This window comes from Amborella trichopoda, chromosome 1 (assembly GCF_054954075.1).
Source record: "Amborella trichopoda isolate Santa Cruz 75 chromosome 1, AtrichopodaSantaCruz75HAP2 v2.0, whole genome shotgun sequence".
NCBI classification, from domain to species: domain Eukaryota; kingdom Viridiplantae; phylum Streptophyta; class Magnoliopsida; order Amborellales; family Amborellaceae; genus Amborella; species Amborella trichopoda.
In genome coordinates this window covers 3,231,042-3,247,992 of record NC_142336.1, presented here as the reverse complement: position 1 = coordinate 3,247,992, position 16,951 = coordinate 3,231,042, and the positions used below count along the sequence as shown (strand labels likewise).

The 16,951-nt window shown below is 33.8% G+C and overlaps 1 protein-coding gene across 3 annotated transcripts; it reads left to right on the top strand.

Annotated features, from left to right (window-relative positions):
* The first annotated feature begins 829 nt into the window (after positions 1 to 829).
* On the top strand, positions 830 to 6,197 carry LOC18427089 (P-loop containing nucleoside triphosphate hydrolases superfamily protein). 3 transcript variants are annotated; one of them, XM_006836146.4, is made up of 4 exons: positions 830 to 1,046; positions 2,569 to 2,700; positions 3,450 to 3,641; positions 5,364 to 6,197. In XM_006836146.4, exons 1-4 carry the CDS (start codon positions 840 to 842, stop codon positions 5,700 to 5,702), a joined length of 870 nt encoding a protein of 289 aa, XP_006836209.3. In that variant the 5' UTR covers positions 830 to 839; the 3' UTR covers positions 5,703 to 6,197. The 3 variants fall into 3 exon arrangements, with proteins under 3 accessions (XP_006836209.3, XP_088713400.1, XP_088713404.1); XM_088857274.1 differs by having other exon boundaries at positions 4,195 to 6,197; XM_088857278.1 differs by having other exon boundaries at positions 2,454 to 2,700.
* The last annotated feature ends 10,754 nt before the right edge of the window (positions 6,198 to 16,951 follow it).

Here is a 16,951-nt window from a genome sequence, read left to right as displayed (position 1 = left end):
AATAAATGATTTCATAGTATGCTCGATTGGAATGGCTGAGCCAAATGATAAATTTACTCTCGACCATAAATGATAAATCACTCTCTCTCCATCACCGACCATTATAGTTATTGACCGTGAAGACACAAAATGACACCATTATATGAGATCGTAAAGTGACATTTTACCTTTGTACAATAAGGTCAAAACCATTCCCATTTATTAGATGTCAAATTGGATGGCATGAGATGGGTCATAAAACTTGATTTTTTTTTTTTTTTGAACTTTGTGTTTAATCATTGGCAATCTTACAATTACCCGTTTTAAAATCTATAGGACAAAAATGATTGTGACCTCATTGTACAAAAGATAAATAGTATATTTGTAGACAATCCCTTATATTACATTGTCTTTAGTACTACAATAAAAGCACTTTAACAAAAAATATATAGGGAGGCAATCAGGTCGGGTTGACCTGAACTGAGTCCAGGGTCTTGATTTATGTTGGACCCGGAGGGTCGGGTCCGAGTCCAAGTCCCGGTCCGAATGACCTAGAGGGTCGGGTTTGGGTCCAAATGTCCCAGTTGGGTCAGGTTTGCATACTTTTGAGGTTGGATCGGGTCGAGTCCAAGTCTGGGTCAGCCTCACCTTTATTAAATTTATATACTCTATAATTGAAAAAATATAATCTTTATGTTTTAATTTCCAGAACCGGTCCGGGTTTAAGTTAACCCCACCCGAAGGGGTCCATGCAAACCTAATCGGACCCGACGGAACCCATCGAACCCATTCCACCCCTTTGAAATATTGAACAGTATAAAAGGAGAGGCTCACTCTCATAGCACAGCTTACATGGCGAAATGTACGCCTCCCGCTATTGCGCTTCATTCTTACGACCTAAGCTCCCGTTGTTTGAATTGCCCTCCCGCCGTTTTTTTGCCGCTGCAAAATTTTCCGGTCAGAAAGTTGCCGGAAAGCGTTGTCCTTATATTTTTCCGGCGAGCCTCTCTTACATGTCTACGGCTTGCAGAACCGATGACCCCCTGCCTCCTTCCGTTGCTGATAAGGTTGCCTTTAACATATGCTTTTTCTTTTGTGTTTTTTCCTTCATTTTTCTACTTCTTTGGTTATTTTTGTGGAATTTAGGGTTTTCTTATTTTGTTTGAGTTGTTTTTGTGCTGTGTATTCCTGGTTGTTTGTTTGTTCCTTTGCATTTTCTTCAGTTGTTTAGTTTTTTGTTCTGGTAATTCTTTGTTTTGGTTGTGAATTCTAGGGTTTTTTCAGGTTTCAATGGCTTAGTGTTTTAAATTTCTTGGTCTGTCATTGTTTTTTTCCCTTTTTTTTTCTCCCTGTTGCATGCGGGTTCTATGGGCTTTTGGATTTTTAGGGTTTATATGCTCTGAATTCCATCATTTCCTTATTTTCATTTTGTACCTTTTTTTATTTACTCATGATTTTTTTGGATTTGAATTTGGAGTAATTGTACTTGTCTAATGTTCCTCACTTTTGTTGAAATTTGACTTGGTGCTCTGTCTGGTTCATATAATTCATTATGCACTAAAGTTTTGATTCTTTCATTCGTATTATTTTTATGTGTTTGTTAGTGGTGGCTTGTTGATTCCTAGTATTTTATCTTTTTGGAAATTTGTATTTGTGTATTGTTGATTGTTGATTGTTGATTTAGGGTTTATCTAGGGTTTCACTTAGTTTATTGCAATGGATAGATTGTTAAGTATTTGATTGTTCCTTGTTACAATGTTAGCTTCATTGACTTAGTAAAAGGTCAGCTTCAGGATTTTGAGGAATACATTGAGGTATCTGGTAGTGGGTCACCCCAGTATTTTCTATGAAATCAATGACAATTTATGAGTAGCCTATAGGGATTTTTGTAGAAATGCATGTGAAACTCAAGAAAAAGCATAGCACATTTTAAACTGAAGGAAATGTGCTTTTAAATACATAGTATTTAAAAAATAGCCAGTCACAAGACTCCTGAGTCGGGACTGGATTGGGAACCTGGCTATTCTAGGCCCAAAATTCTAGAGTCGCTTTAGTCTCCTGTTCTTTTTAATATAATCTTATTTTTTTCTTAGTCCCACTTGGACTCAATCAAGTTTGAAGAACACCCACCTTCGTCCCGTGGTTGCTTAGGTTCAGGCTCAGGCTCAGGCTCAGGCTCAGGCTCAGGCTCAGGCTCAGGCCCCTGGCGAGTCGTAGCCTGAGTCCAACCATTGAACACTGATGTACAAAATGCATGTGATAAACATCTATGTCATTCAGTACTTTGATAATGGTGATCATGTGTGCAAAGGTGGTGGTTTTGTGTGTGAAACTTTGAAACTAAATGATTTCAAATATTATTACTAACAGAAATGGCCATGTTCTCATTCAATTTTGTATATAAATTAATTTGTTGTGTTTTTTATTTGGTTCTTCTTGATAGGTGAATTGCTAATTATGGTTCTTCTTGATAGGGTGAATTGCTAAGGGGACTTGAAACGGCATTAGGTTCATCTTTTAGTTCAGAACCAATAGTGCCACCCCCTTCTTCTTAATAGGTGAATTGCTAATTATCGTTCTTCTTGATAGGGTGAATTGCTAAGGGGACTTGAAACGGCATTACGTTCGTCTTTTAGTTCAGACCAAATAGCGCCACCCCCTAAGCCATTGATTATCGTCATCAGTGGACCAAGTGGTGTGGGAAAAGATGCAGTGATCAAGGTATGAACCTTTGTGAACAAAACCTTACTATGATTGAACTTGTTTTAAACCTGTATGGCCCGTTTACATTATTTATATTTGGAAAAGGTAGCTTCCACCCCCATGTTTTCTCCTATTGTATTGTGCTTGTAGAAAACTAGCTATTGATGCTTGTGGAAAATATCATAACTTATCAATTAAAAAGAAAATTAAAATATATCAGGCATTTGTGTCTTACATAGTGCTCCATATAATTTGGAACCTATTCTTCATAGTAATTTTAAAAACCAACTTGTGATCTGGTCATATGCTTGTGTTAGGCTTTAGAACTTGTCTATAACTTCTTTGCACTTGCTTTTGACTTCTCTTGAGTCATTCTCGAGACGATTCATGTTTTTATGTGAAAGTCTCGAGATTGTACTCTTCTCTGCACTTCATATTTTTTATAATAGATTGTACGCTTGTGAGAGCATGACAATGGCTCTTTAACTGATTCTAAGCTATGGAGTTGTTTACATTTCTACATATTCCCTTTTGTCACGGCTGTATCATGACATAAACTCATTCTAAGCTTGAGAAACAGAGGTTTCAGCACTTCTTTGATTGCAAGGAAGGATAGATAACAGTATAAAACCATATTTCACTCCATCATCTATTATGTCCTAGTTATTGAAGGCTGGGAGGTCATTCACTGCAATCTGTGGGTTTACAAAACTGGAGTTTGACAAGTCCAAGAGAAAGCCAATTCTTACACGTTATTGGTTTTACAGAGATTGCAAGAAGTTCGGGAAGGAATACATTTTGTTGTTTCTGCAACAAGCCGAGCAAAACGACCAGGTGAAGTAGATGGGAAGGATTATTTCTTTGTCACCAAGGAGCACTTCCTTGCAATGGTCGAGAGGAATGAACTTTTGGAATATGCTCTTGTATATGGAGATTACAAGGGCATCCCCAAACAGCAGGTACTTGATCGTATTATGAAAGAGACATGCTAGAGTTTTAAGAATTATCTACAATGAATTTTTATTAGTAGTTTATTTCCCATTATTACTATAGCTTGTCATGATTTCTTGCTTCTTTGATAAGTTTTCATAGGATCAACTGTGAATGTTCCATTGTGGTTTCAACTTTCAACGGATAAATTGGCCTTGTGAACCAATGGATTTGCTTAGAAGGACCCTCCAATTTTTCAAAGACATTATTTTCTATCTTTATTAAATGTGGTATTCAAGGAAATATGAGACTAATTCAGAAAACTGAGGAAAAGCATTGTCTTTGTTTCTTCATATTTATATTTAACTGTTAAGGGGAAAAAAAATTGTGAAAATTTTGATACATTCCGAAAAGAATCTGACGATAGCATGAAATCTTAAAATTTCAGTTTCACTTGGATGCAGTGTTGGTCTAACTTAGTTGGTGGTCTAAAGGCTAAAGTCCCTTGGATGTGGCATTGATATGACTTGTGTCTTTTTTTTCCTCCTGAAATTGTGATATGACTTACATCTTGTTATGCAGATATTATGCACAAAAGGTTTTTAACATCGTGCTTATATTATTTCCTGCTCCATTATGCCCCAAAAGAGAGAAAAAATTATGTGGTTAACACCATAGGTACAAGGAGATATTCTCAGATCCTTCTTAGCAACTCACAGTGAACTAGCAGGTTGATCTCTTTGGCCTATTTACTCATCTTAAGAAAATTCAGTAATTGAGATTCTTTTTTATGAAGATGTTTAGTATATTTCTAATGGATGGACGATGCTAAGACTGGCTTACAAACGGATTTATGGAAAATCCAATGTGGAGACACAACTAAGATTCTAAATTTAGATCTGTATACCAACCCCTGTAATAGGAATAATGAATATTCCGAAAATTCTAGCCGACTATTTTACTCCCCTATCTCTCTAGTACTTTCCGAAACTTGGCACCTTGTTACTTTGCCTCTCTTCCTGTCCTGAAAAAATGGCCCCGAACGTTGGTGTCCTTATCCTTTGGTTGCCCAAAAAGCTTCGAGGAACTCCAAGTCGTTCCTCATATATCGTTCAACAAAGACTCTGGCAATGGAAAGAAGAGAAAAAGTAACTCATAATCCATATCGATGACATCTTTTGGACAATAGGTCAGTTAAACCAACCATCAATCACCTTTAAATAATGACTAATGATAACAAAAATAAGATTCATTATCAACCCAAACCTCCAGTGCCCTTGTGTCCTGTAGCGTCTTATTACTACTCTCGAATCTCCTATTACATATCTATCTTCGGCTTGCATCTCTCCCTCTCTAGCATGGAATGTAAATTTGTATTCCTTGACTTCTCCATTTCAAAGGAACCTTTGTAATATGTTGCATTTTGTTTGCCACCAAATTGAATTTATGGCTCCTTATGAGCACCCATTGTTGGCAGAGGTACACATAAAAATAATGTTTGTTCCTTTCTTGGGTTGAATAGTAAATGTCTTTTGTTTCAAGAAACGCGAATCGACATTCTGAATTTTGTGATCCATAATATTCTTTCAGGCTCAGTTACAGTTTCCAATGAAAATATCCAAAAAAATATCTTTCAGACGCATTACAAACCAATCTTATCCTCTCTCTCTCTCTCTCTCTCTCACACACACACACACATAATATGATTGACCAACCTTCTCTGTGATTTCATGCTCACCTGTTCCTTACAGATTAGGGACTACATGTCAAAGGGGTTTGACATTGTGTTAAGGGTGGACATACAAGGGGTCGCAACCCTTCGCTCCATACTCAAGGACTCGGCAATCTTCATATTTTTGGTTGCAGAGAGTGAGGCCGAACTTGTGAAGAGACTAATAGATCGCAAAACTGAGACCCCTGAGACTCTTCTTGTGAGAATTGCCACTGCACGAGAAGAGGTGAAACACATGATAAGGTTCGATTATGTGGTGGTGAATGCACAAGGAAAGCTTGATCAAGCTGTGAGCCTTGTGGGATCCATCATTGATGCCGAGAAGGCAAGGGTCAGGCAACACTCTGCTGATTTCTGACATGTGATCTCTCTCTCCCCCTCCCCCCGTCCCCGTCCCCGTCCCCGTCCCCCTGAGGCTATTACAATAGTGTTTTGCGATTTATTTATTTATATTTGCTGCCGAAGCGGAAATATGACAGCAAGGGTTTTTCTCTGTCTCTCTCTCTGAGACGATAGTGTGTCCTGAGCCTCACCGACTCCATCATTGATGCTGAGAAAGCAAGTTTCCAGCAGCACTTACTGACTTCCTTGAAGATGAAGCTCTCTCTCCTCTCCGTTGGCTGTCCAACTCTTGTCCTGCAAGCCCGTTGCAGCTTGCGAGTGTCTGTCTACTCACGAGAGAGAGAGAGAGTTGACACTTCTTTAGTCATTTAGAGAGAGAGAGAGTGAGTAAAAAGAATTTTCCGATTGCTCGGTGATATGTGACATGTTGTGTTGTCAAAGAATTGAATGTTGAGTGCTATTTTTTTGCTACAGGAGAGCATATATCGTTTATTTTGTCTCTTAAGAAAAATACTTAAAATTTTAAATCTACTAAAGGACAAGTGGACAATGAGACCAGTTCTCTTTAGTATATGGTGGACACAATGAATCTTGATCATTAAATTGTAAAATAGGGTGGCTGCATTTATTTCATTTACCAAACTCAAAGTTCAAATTTTTTTTTTTCGAACTTTGTGGTACACCTAAGCTATCAAATTTCACATCGGATGGTTATAAATAATTGTGATTTTTTTGTACCAAAGGTAAATAGTTTCATTGTATACAATTTCTATCCTAAATTGGTTTAATGCTTTACATGATTAAAAATTAATTTCATGAACCAACAACTAGAAAAGGAGTCATGGCCTCAAATGAAAGTTTAGGACTGATAGAAGCTAAAAATTCTTTGCAGTATGCAGACTACTCATGAGAGAACTAAGTTAGAGTGGGAAGGAATGTTCCTCGAAATCCACAGAAAGCAAAATCCATAGACCCAACTATCAACCTCATCCTGTCATGCATGGCGACGGCTTTTATATGCAGCGCTGCCCGCCCACGAATAAAATATATGTGACTATTATTCCCAACTGTCCAATCAAAATGAGTGGCCAGGTTATTTGTCAACAATCGGTGATGTAAGGTGATTCCCTGAACATCATCAGGAATGGCACTTTGGCCATGGCACCTCATCCTAGTCATTCATGAAATCAATGACATTCAGAGGAGGAATTCCAGCGTTTTCATTCAGAGAGGAGAACAAGAAAAAAAAAACAAACTGAATTTTTTTGGCGAAAGAGTCAATTGTTGAGGCATCTCCCATAATCTGTGGGTTTTGAGCATTTTGTATTGGGGCCATGGCCTCTTAGTACCAAACCAGCACATGTAAATCATTTTTCCAATGAGTGATACAGGGATTCATGTTAACATTAAAATGAAAAGGGGGAATATTATTTTAAGGGTGATAAATCCATAAAGAAGGGTCAAAATATCACAATTAACACTAGAGAATTTACTTCTTAATTTTAATATCAATTGGTATATCTTTGAAAATAGTAAAAATGCCCCTTTGAAGGATTGAGGATCTTCAACAATCAGGGATTTTAATAATTTGACGTATCTAATAGGCTCCAACCAAATGAAGTTAGTACCCTTGCTTCCATGGGTGGGTCAAACTTTTGAAATAACGCTCCTTATTCAAGGTTCCTTAACCTGAACAAGAATAATTAGACAATTTTGAACATAATTTTAAACAAAGTACCAGAGTGAACTGAAGTTTGAAAAACAAATTAATTGGAGTCTTTTAAGAGTGTGGTTTCTATAAGGTTGCAACCTTAAACGATCCAATTAAGGCGCACCTCCAAATTTTAATATAAAATGTAATTTTGGTGTAAAAAATTATTAAGATTATCTGAAAATCTATTTTCATATCTAATTATAAAAGTTTAAACTCCAAAAATGGTTAAAATCAAGTAGATCTATAAATATATGAAAATCTTGAAAATGGAGGGTCAAGATACATTATTTTTTAGACTCAAAATCTTTGTCTTTTTCATACTCATACATCTCCATATCGAAATGATCAACTAGAAGGTTTTTCAACATTCAAATAACTTTTTTGATGGATTTTTGAAGTGCATTTGTAGTTCTACGTAGTAAGTTTGCAACCTTATATAAACTTTTTCTGTCTTTTAATACCCCTTGTAATTTTAAAGGAAAAAATTTATATAAGGTATTAACCTTATACTGTACGGGTGAGGTGCACTGAAAAAACCCACTTGAAAAGACTGTTCCTATGCTGGAAAACTTTCAAATCGATCATCTCGATATCGAAATTGATGGATATGAAAAAAAAAAGAGATTTCTAGTCCTAAAAATAGTTCATGTTCTGACACATTATCTAGACCGTCAATTTTCAATATTTTCAAGTGTGTATAGATCTGCTTCATCATAATCATTTATGAAAATTTAAATTTCATAATTATGGACAACAATAGATTTTCATATTAACGTAAAGCTTTGCATCAAGCGAAACTTACATTTTCGGCATAGTTTTGAGGCGTACCTTACTTCAATAGTATAAGGTTGACACCTTATACAAACCTCATCCTAAAGGGTCTTGACCCATTCAAAACTAATTTAAAAAAAGAAAAAGAAAAAGAAAAAAAAAAGGAAGATTCATGGGGAGATGGAATAACTTCAACCTTGAAAAGTTTAAGGAACATTTCCTTTTTCAAAACCGCCATTGGAAAGGGATTTGCTAAGAAGAAATGGTGACACCTAGGGCCCAAAATAGATAAGATAGGCCGGTGCAAGCAACCATCTTTCGGCAGCTTCCTCTTCCCATTTTGTAATGTGATTTGGACTTTGGAGTAATGTGAATGAAGGAATAAAGGCATGGTCCATGCTTACACAACTCTTCCATTTTGGCACCTTTAACCTGTCCCACAATTTTAGAATTTGAGAGAGAGAGAGAGAGAGAGATGTGAATCAAAGCACAATATCATTTTTTTTTTTTTTTTAAACGGGTGAAAGAATAATAGCATATGCCCCTTTATATTTTGGAAAAAATTTATATAAAGTGTTAATATGTTGTAGAAGTAAAGTATATCTCACAAATAGATTCGAAGAGGAGGTTTCGAGTGTTTTTTTTTCCAGCATGTTTTTAGGGAAGCTAACTCTTTAGCAGAAGTTTTAGCTAAGGGTAGAGCTTCCTTGCCTTCGCGTTTTATTTCTAAAGATAGAATCCCTTTTTGGGTAACTTTCTTTTATTTCAAATAAATAAAAATAACATTTATCAAAAAAAGAAGAAGAGAGAGGTGGTTTCGAAGTAAAGAACCCTACATTTGATCATATAGAGGTCAATATGTATAGATATAAGTGATTTCAAGTGCAACACATAATGTGGACCTTCTGTTTTAAAAAAAGTTTAGTGTTTGTAGATCTACTCTATCTACACTTTTTGGGGTTAAATTTCATAACTAGGGGTAAAAGTAGATTCTTAAAACATGGTAAGGGCTTTCAAATCAAAACTGCATCTTTTAGCAAGATTTAGAGGTACACCTTAAGGTTGACATCTTATGCAAACCACACCTTTTATTTGTCCCTCAAATTGAGAGAGAGAGAGCATGTGATGAAAATGAAGGAAAGTATTACACAAATCTAATTTAGGACCCTTTGTATCTTAAATTGAGAGAGGAAATTAGAGGGACAGATTAACATTCCTAAAATGTGTCATAGGAAATTTAGTTCTCAAAAAATAAGTTTAAATTTTATAAATACAATGAAAAAAGGGTGAGGTTTGTTGTATAAGGTGTCAACCTTATACTATTCAAGTAAGTTGTACCTCAAAACTATACTGAAAATGTAGTTTCGATGCTGCAAAGCCTTGTGATGATATGAAAATCTATTGTTGCCCCCAATTATAAAATTTGAAGTTCGAGAAATTGTGACAATCAAGTATATCTATAAACACTTAAAAATCTTGAAAATGAAAGGTCCAGATAATGTGTAAAAAAATTAACTATTTTTAGGACTAAAAATCTCTTTTTAAGGGTTTTCCAACATAGGGACAACCTTATCTAGTGGGTGTTTTAGGTGCATCTTACTCAGTATAAGGCTGACACCTTATATAAACTTTTCTATGAAAACATACAAATAAAATCACTCTTTTAAAACCTGACGATGTTTGATTTGGATCACCAATCTAGATGGAAAGTGCTCAGGATTGAATTGGTTCTGGGATGGTATGGTCTCAGCCTAGTTCCCCTAAAATGCCCCCTCATATATATTTTTCCCTTTTTTTAAGCTTGTATAATATTTTCTTAGGCTTCTTTTAAATCTCTTCAAGTCCCTAATCCCAAACCAAAACAACATAAAACCCTTGTTTTAATTTTTATTTTATTTCAATTGTTTTTTGATATTTTTCTTGATTACCAGGCTTGAAGTGATCCAAACCCAATATGGATCACCAGTCCAACATTCTAACATGGATTTGTAGGTGAACGATCAGCCCCACCTCTAGGTTTCAAAACACTGAATAAAACTAAGATGAATTTTTGTTTGATATTTTAAAAAATACTAAAAATAGATAGATCTTTTTTAAATGCTAAATTAATGAATCTGATTTTGAAAATTTATGGAATTTTATGACTATGGGCAGGAATAAAGGTGGGGGGCCCTTTATTTCTTGATAATCAGTTAAAGAATGAGAGTTAGTTGAGAGCACGAAGTAATCTCGACCGACATGCCCAACCCTAACCCTAGGTAAAGCTGGTAACTATTTTATATTTAGAGGTCAATAAAATACATCTAAAAATCAATATAATACCATGTCAAATAACTTTTTTTCCCTGTCCCACCTCCCAAGATAAAGCACTTAAGCTCTCTCTCAAGATAAAGAACATAAGCTCTCTTTCTCTCTCACACAAAGTAAAGCACATAGGCTCTCTCTCACACACTAGATAAAGCATATAAAGTCTCTCTTTCACACCCACAAAATATTAGGATTTTAAAATCTAAAAGTAGTGTACATTACAATAAATCATCTAGACTATCTATTTCACCTTAAAAATAAGCATTCACGTATCCATAAGATCTGTATTAATTTTTGAGTTTCAATTTTTAATGTCGATGTTGAAAATTGATTTTAAAGTCATTTGTCTAATAAGGATTTGAGGTGAAGTTTTATTTTGTTGTCAAAAAGTTTAAGCTCTATAAAAACTTCATCCAATAAATAAATATAGAATAGTATTAAAATATTTATGAAGAATATGGTTGGGTGTCCAAACGTGCATTACACGGCAAATTAATAGGAAAATAAAAATAAGAAAATAATCATGTGTAATCCCTTAAAACAATTCAAGATAGTATAAAACAAGGGTGCGGTTTGTATAGAGCCGAGGCTCTAAACAATCAAAGTAAAGCCTACCTTCAAATAATATAGAGAAATATGGTTTCAATATTGGAAATCTTTGTGATAGGTTTAAAATATATTTTTATTTTTAATTATAAAAATTAAAGCTTTAAAAATAGTGTAGATCGAGCATATCTATGACAACTTGAAAATCTTGAAACTTGACGATCTAAAAATGTGTTACAAGATACACTATTTTTAATACTTGAAATCCATTTTTTTCTCATGTTCATACATCTTGATGTCAAGATGATCAATTTAAGGATATTTAGGCATCAAAACAACCTCTTATAGGGAAAATTTTTAATGTGGGCTCTCGTTTGATTGTTTAGAGTCTCTGCTCTATATAAACTTTTCCCTAGCATTCAACATTAAAAAAATAAATAAATAAAATAATGGCATGTAGTGCAACATGTATACAAAAGAATAATATGTGAATAGGAAAGGGGTTGGGGTTGCTTTGGTAGCATCCCCACACCCAATTACTACAGGTTGTATTCATTCCTACCGCTGACACCCCCAATTAACACATTCAAATGTATCTCCCCAATCCATTAAAAAACAGGTAAGGTCTTGTCTTTCAGACTTAATTACCAAAAAAAAAAACAAAAAAGAATAATGTGAAATATAGTATGCTCTCATGGGAGTGTATACTGTATACTTTCTCTGCCAGAAGACTAACTTGTGAATATCTTTTTTATCTGAAATTTTGGGAATCACCTAAAAATCTCTAGATAGTCGTATTCTAAAGAAAAAAAAAAAGAAAAATTTTCAGTTTTCTAATACTTAGCTCCCACCCTTAAAAATGGACAATTTCTATTTAATCCTGAAGCATTACTTTCTTCAAGCCCATAGAGAATGTAATTTGAAAAAAAAAAAAAACAAATCTGTCAAATATAGCATATGAGTTGAAGAGGTTACATACCCCAAATTTGAAGTCCTAAAAATACTCTTAAATTGGGTTTTTCCAGATAGAGTAAATAGACAATATGCTCCCATAGGAGCATGTAATCTCTTGGCATGAATAATTAGGTCCATGTTTGTTAGTTGTTACCATTTAAGGGAACTATCCATCCTGGTAACCAAAATCCAAGGTTATATTGTGAATTTCAAAGCATGAACATAGAAATTTGAGGCATGCCTGTCAGTTGAATTTATTAGTGTAGGAGAATGTGGTATGTTCTTTATATTTAATTTCAAAGCATTTCTGTCAACTTTGTTCACTTAAATTTAGTGAGACTTGTTGTATGCCTTCACTTTATTCTTTCCACTGTATATTGTCTAACAAGGATTAAAATATTTTGGGGTCTATGCAATCGCCCGAGTCTTTGGAGGGTAAAACTCGAAATCGGGTGAGTCTCTAAATTTTAGGGGACCTTTCATTTTAAGCTTTTAAGCAAAAATTGGAATTAATGTTCTACTCATTTGCAACTATTCCAACTCGTAATCACATTCTTTTGATTGATGTTTTGAAATTAAATCAAAAGATATTGTACAATGTTAATAGCTCATCTCTCGTTAGTATTTGGATAAATTTCTCTAAAAATATTTATTTATTTGGGCACCTCATTACCCTTTAAGGCATATTATTCCCATATATGTGTATATTGGGAAGTTAAAAAAAAAAAAATTACATATATATCTATTATAGTTTCCGTTATTACGACTCTATCGAATAATTTTCGTTATTACCACCGTATATGTTTTTTTTATGTCAAAATGGAAATTTTTTAAAAAAGGCTGACTTTACCTTACACCAATTTTAATTATTAAATTTTCCGTTGTTAAAGAAGAGAAAATTTTAAATTTTGGAGAAATCTTAGGGATTATGAGGTTAGAAGATTGGGAGAAATCTTGTCACCTATTCTGTCTCTCTCTCTTTGAAGTATGGTTATCGATAAAATCAATGGGTACAACTAGTTTGAGCCCCTAAATTTAGGAGAAATATCAGGGATTATGAACTTCCCTACACTGGATGAAGGGGAGAGAGATAATTTTTTTTTAAAAAACCATTTTTACAAGATAATTTTTTTTAAAAAAGCCATTTTTACCCTTGTAATGTAGAGAGAGGTAGAAGAGAGAGGATACGTAGACGGACAAGATTAAAAAAATTTTGCTTCTTGAAGAACTGAAAATTTTACATTTTCGGTTATTCAAAAACTGAAATTGGCCCCAGTTGTTGAATAACCGAAAATACTTTAAATTCGGTTGTTCAACAACTTAAAAAGGTAAAGTTTTTTTTTTTTTAGATTTCCGTTTTGACTTGCAAAAAAACAAACACGATGGTAATAACGGAAATTATTCGATAGAGACGTAATAACGAAAACTATAACGGATATGTATGTAATTTTTTTTTTAAAAAATAAAAAATTATTTTGTATCGGCAGAGCTTTTAAAAGCTAAAATAATTAAATTTGTATTAAAAAGATTAATCAAAAGTTAAAATAATTAAATTTGCATTAAAAAATAAATATGAAAAAAAAAAAAGCTGAGACGTGGGCAATTATTTCAACCGAATTGCTCATATCCCCAATTGAATCCATGGTTCTGTCCTGTAGATTTTGGTTGAAAACGGGCCAACCCTCCACTCCAAACGTAGATAAGTGGGGTACTACCGATTCCGATCTGGATCAACGACATTTACACATGGATAAATCACTATAAAGCCCCAATAGAGAACCGTACTCTTAAATTTTTATTGCTTTTATTTGAGGGTTAATTTTTTAGTATAGAAGGGGGGAAAGCTTTGCCAGCAAGGGCCATGGGATTCCAGCTAGAAAGTGAGGTAAAGCAAAGGGAAGGGTTGAGTGGACCCCAACAAATTCCTCTCATCACTCCCAACGATAAAGAGAAAGCTCTTCTTCAACCTTTAGCACTAATAAATTTTGAATTTATTACTTTAATGAAGCACTATTTTATTTACATCTTTAATAATTTTTTTGGCCTTTTCCTTTATCACTAACTTCTTTTCTTTTCCTTTTTCATACCAAACCTGCAGGAGTATACTATCCATTTACTCGCTCGGACAAAACTTGCACTAAGAATATCCTATAGATCCCAAATTATAAGTATGTGATATTTAGAACCCGGCAATAAACCTAAAAAACATAAAAATAAAATAAAACTCTCATCCTATATGAGCCTGAAAAAGGGGCATCCAAGATGGCACGAGAACTATCTAATTTTTGGCTAAAATTATCTAGGTTCAAGAACTCAAAATACACTTTTTTTTCTATGAAAACAATCATTTAGTTGTAGTTAGATGGATCAAAAAAATCAAATAAAGAAACTCCAAAGTAAGTATTTTACACGAAAGAGTAAATGTATAGCATAGTCTAGAGGGAGCATAGTATAGCGCTGAGTCACATATCCGGTCTCATTGTTTTACTTGTTTCTTTGCAAAGCCAATTCCTCGGGAAAAACTCGGCAAATCCGTAAAGCATGGTGGAGAATGTTAGGTAATGTTGTTCCTCCCTGGCCGGCCAAAGATGAAAAAAAAAGAAGAAAAGAAAAAGGGTTTTGTTTCTAAAATTCCAAGAACATTGTGAAATGGGTGAAGTTTCTTATGATCCATATGACCATACTATATCTATAGCAAGAGTATCCATCACCTTCTAGTGAAATGGATGGATGGTGATAGAAAGAGGGAGGGACATTCTACTTTGCTCATGCTGTTTTCTAGTGGGTCCCACTCTCTCTTCATCACAATCTATCCATTGGTTGGATGGTGCGACTGTGATATTTGTTTTGGAGTTTTTTTTGGTTTGGTGAGAAAAATGAAGCATTTCGGTGCTTAGGTCAATTCGGGAAAGGCTTCAGATTTTTTTAAAAAAATTAATATAAATAAAATAGATCAATATATATATAAAAATAACATAAAAAAATAAATATAAATTTCAAAAAAAAATAAAAAATACTTTTATACAGATTTTTCATTGCTTTGGCTAAAGAGGCCGAAGCTTTGGCCGAATTGACCATAAGCAAACCCGAATCTAACCGAAGTAGCCCGAAGAGGCCTGAATCTAACCAAAGAGGCAGCACTATGCTTAACTTCGCTTCGATATAAGCCTGTAATCCGAAGGATTCGACTGGAGCAAATTTGACAACAAAGTGTGGGACTACTTGGGGCTATATATTTTCTATAGTCATATAGATAGTAGCATAGTTTCCCATGAATAGTATGTCCAATTTTTGGACGGTAAGCTATAAGTTTTAGACAACTCAAATCCAATTTTTTTGTTTTTAACATAATCATCTAGTGATTATTAGTAGTTCCCAAAATTTTAGAGCAAAAAAATACTCCCAATGATTAGTAGTTCCCAAAATTTTAGAACAAAAAAAATACTCCAAAATAGGTCATGTATCCAAGGGAGTAAGTGTATAGTAGGCTCCTACCGAAGCATGGCATACTTGCTTGAATGAGAAAAATCACAATTAGATGCTTTGGGTTGTGATAGGGTACTCATAGATATGGTGTGGTTTGTATAAGGCCAAGGCCTTAAACAATTAAAATAAATTCAATAGAAATATTTTGTTTTTAGTATTAGAAATCTTTATGATGGTTTGAAAATTTATTTTCTCTAATTATATAATTATATATTTAAGAACAATGTATATCAAGGAGATCTATGAACACTTGAATAATGACAAGATAGATAATACATTATAAGATGTACTATTTCCAAGACTTGAAATTTATTTTTTCTCATGTCCATATATCTCGAGGTTGAGATAATTGAATTGAGATTTTTTAACATTGAAACAACCTCTTCTAGTGAATTTTTGAGCTGTGCTTTAATTCGATTGTTTAGAACCTCACCCAAGTATAAACTTTTCAATTATTAAGAAGGATATGATAAATATTTATAAATAATAATTAAGGAAAATTGACTCATGCAGGCTAGATCGCATGACTACGTATGTGGTCCAAAAAGTGTAAAGCATCCATCTTAAAGATGGATGCAAGTAGGTGTTCCATCTAAAAACAATGAAAACTAACGGTCCAAATGTTTTCTTACTATAATTATTATTTATAGTTTTTAAAATTTATTTATTTTTTCATATTCATAATCTCCATGTTCGACATTACATATCTTTAAAAATTAAGTCAAAAAATCCATCTCAAAAATATATTTATTAATAGGCTGACATTTCTATATATGCGGGGCTTGGCCGCATAGAAACCAATTGTATTTGCTCTATGTGGGTAAATGTCACACTGAACGTAGATTATGTCATCTTTTATTATAGTAAATAAAAATTTTGACTAATTACCTAAAATACCCTTACGCAAAAGAACCATTACCTTACAAGGGGAAAGATATCAATTATACAATTTTTTTCTTTTTTGGGTAAGTAATTATACAAAAATATTGAGTACCTTAATAAAATACCGGTACTAAAACATAACCATCTAGATGACCTCGCAAGGGGAAAAAAATTATATAAGGTTGCAACCTTTATAATGTAGAGCTTCGAATGCACTTCAAAAATCCATCCGAAATGTAGTTTTGAAAAACCCTTTGATTGATCATATCGATATCGAGATATATGACCATGAAAAATTAAAAGATTTTAAGTCTAAGAAATAATGCATTTTACAACATATTATCTACACCGACCATTTTCATATATTTATAGATCTACTTGGTTTAAACCAGTTTTAAAATTTAAAATTCTATTAAAAATAGTTTTTGAGATAATCTTAAGAATATTTACATCAAACTTATATACCATGATAAAATTCGAAGGCGCACCTTATCTCTAAAGCAACGGATGCATCCGTATGCGAACTCTACCGTTTTAAAAAAAGGACTTTATTAAAAAAAGCCAAAGCCCCTAAAATAAATAAATAAATAAAATTCAAATGGGTT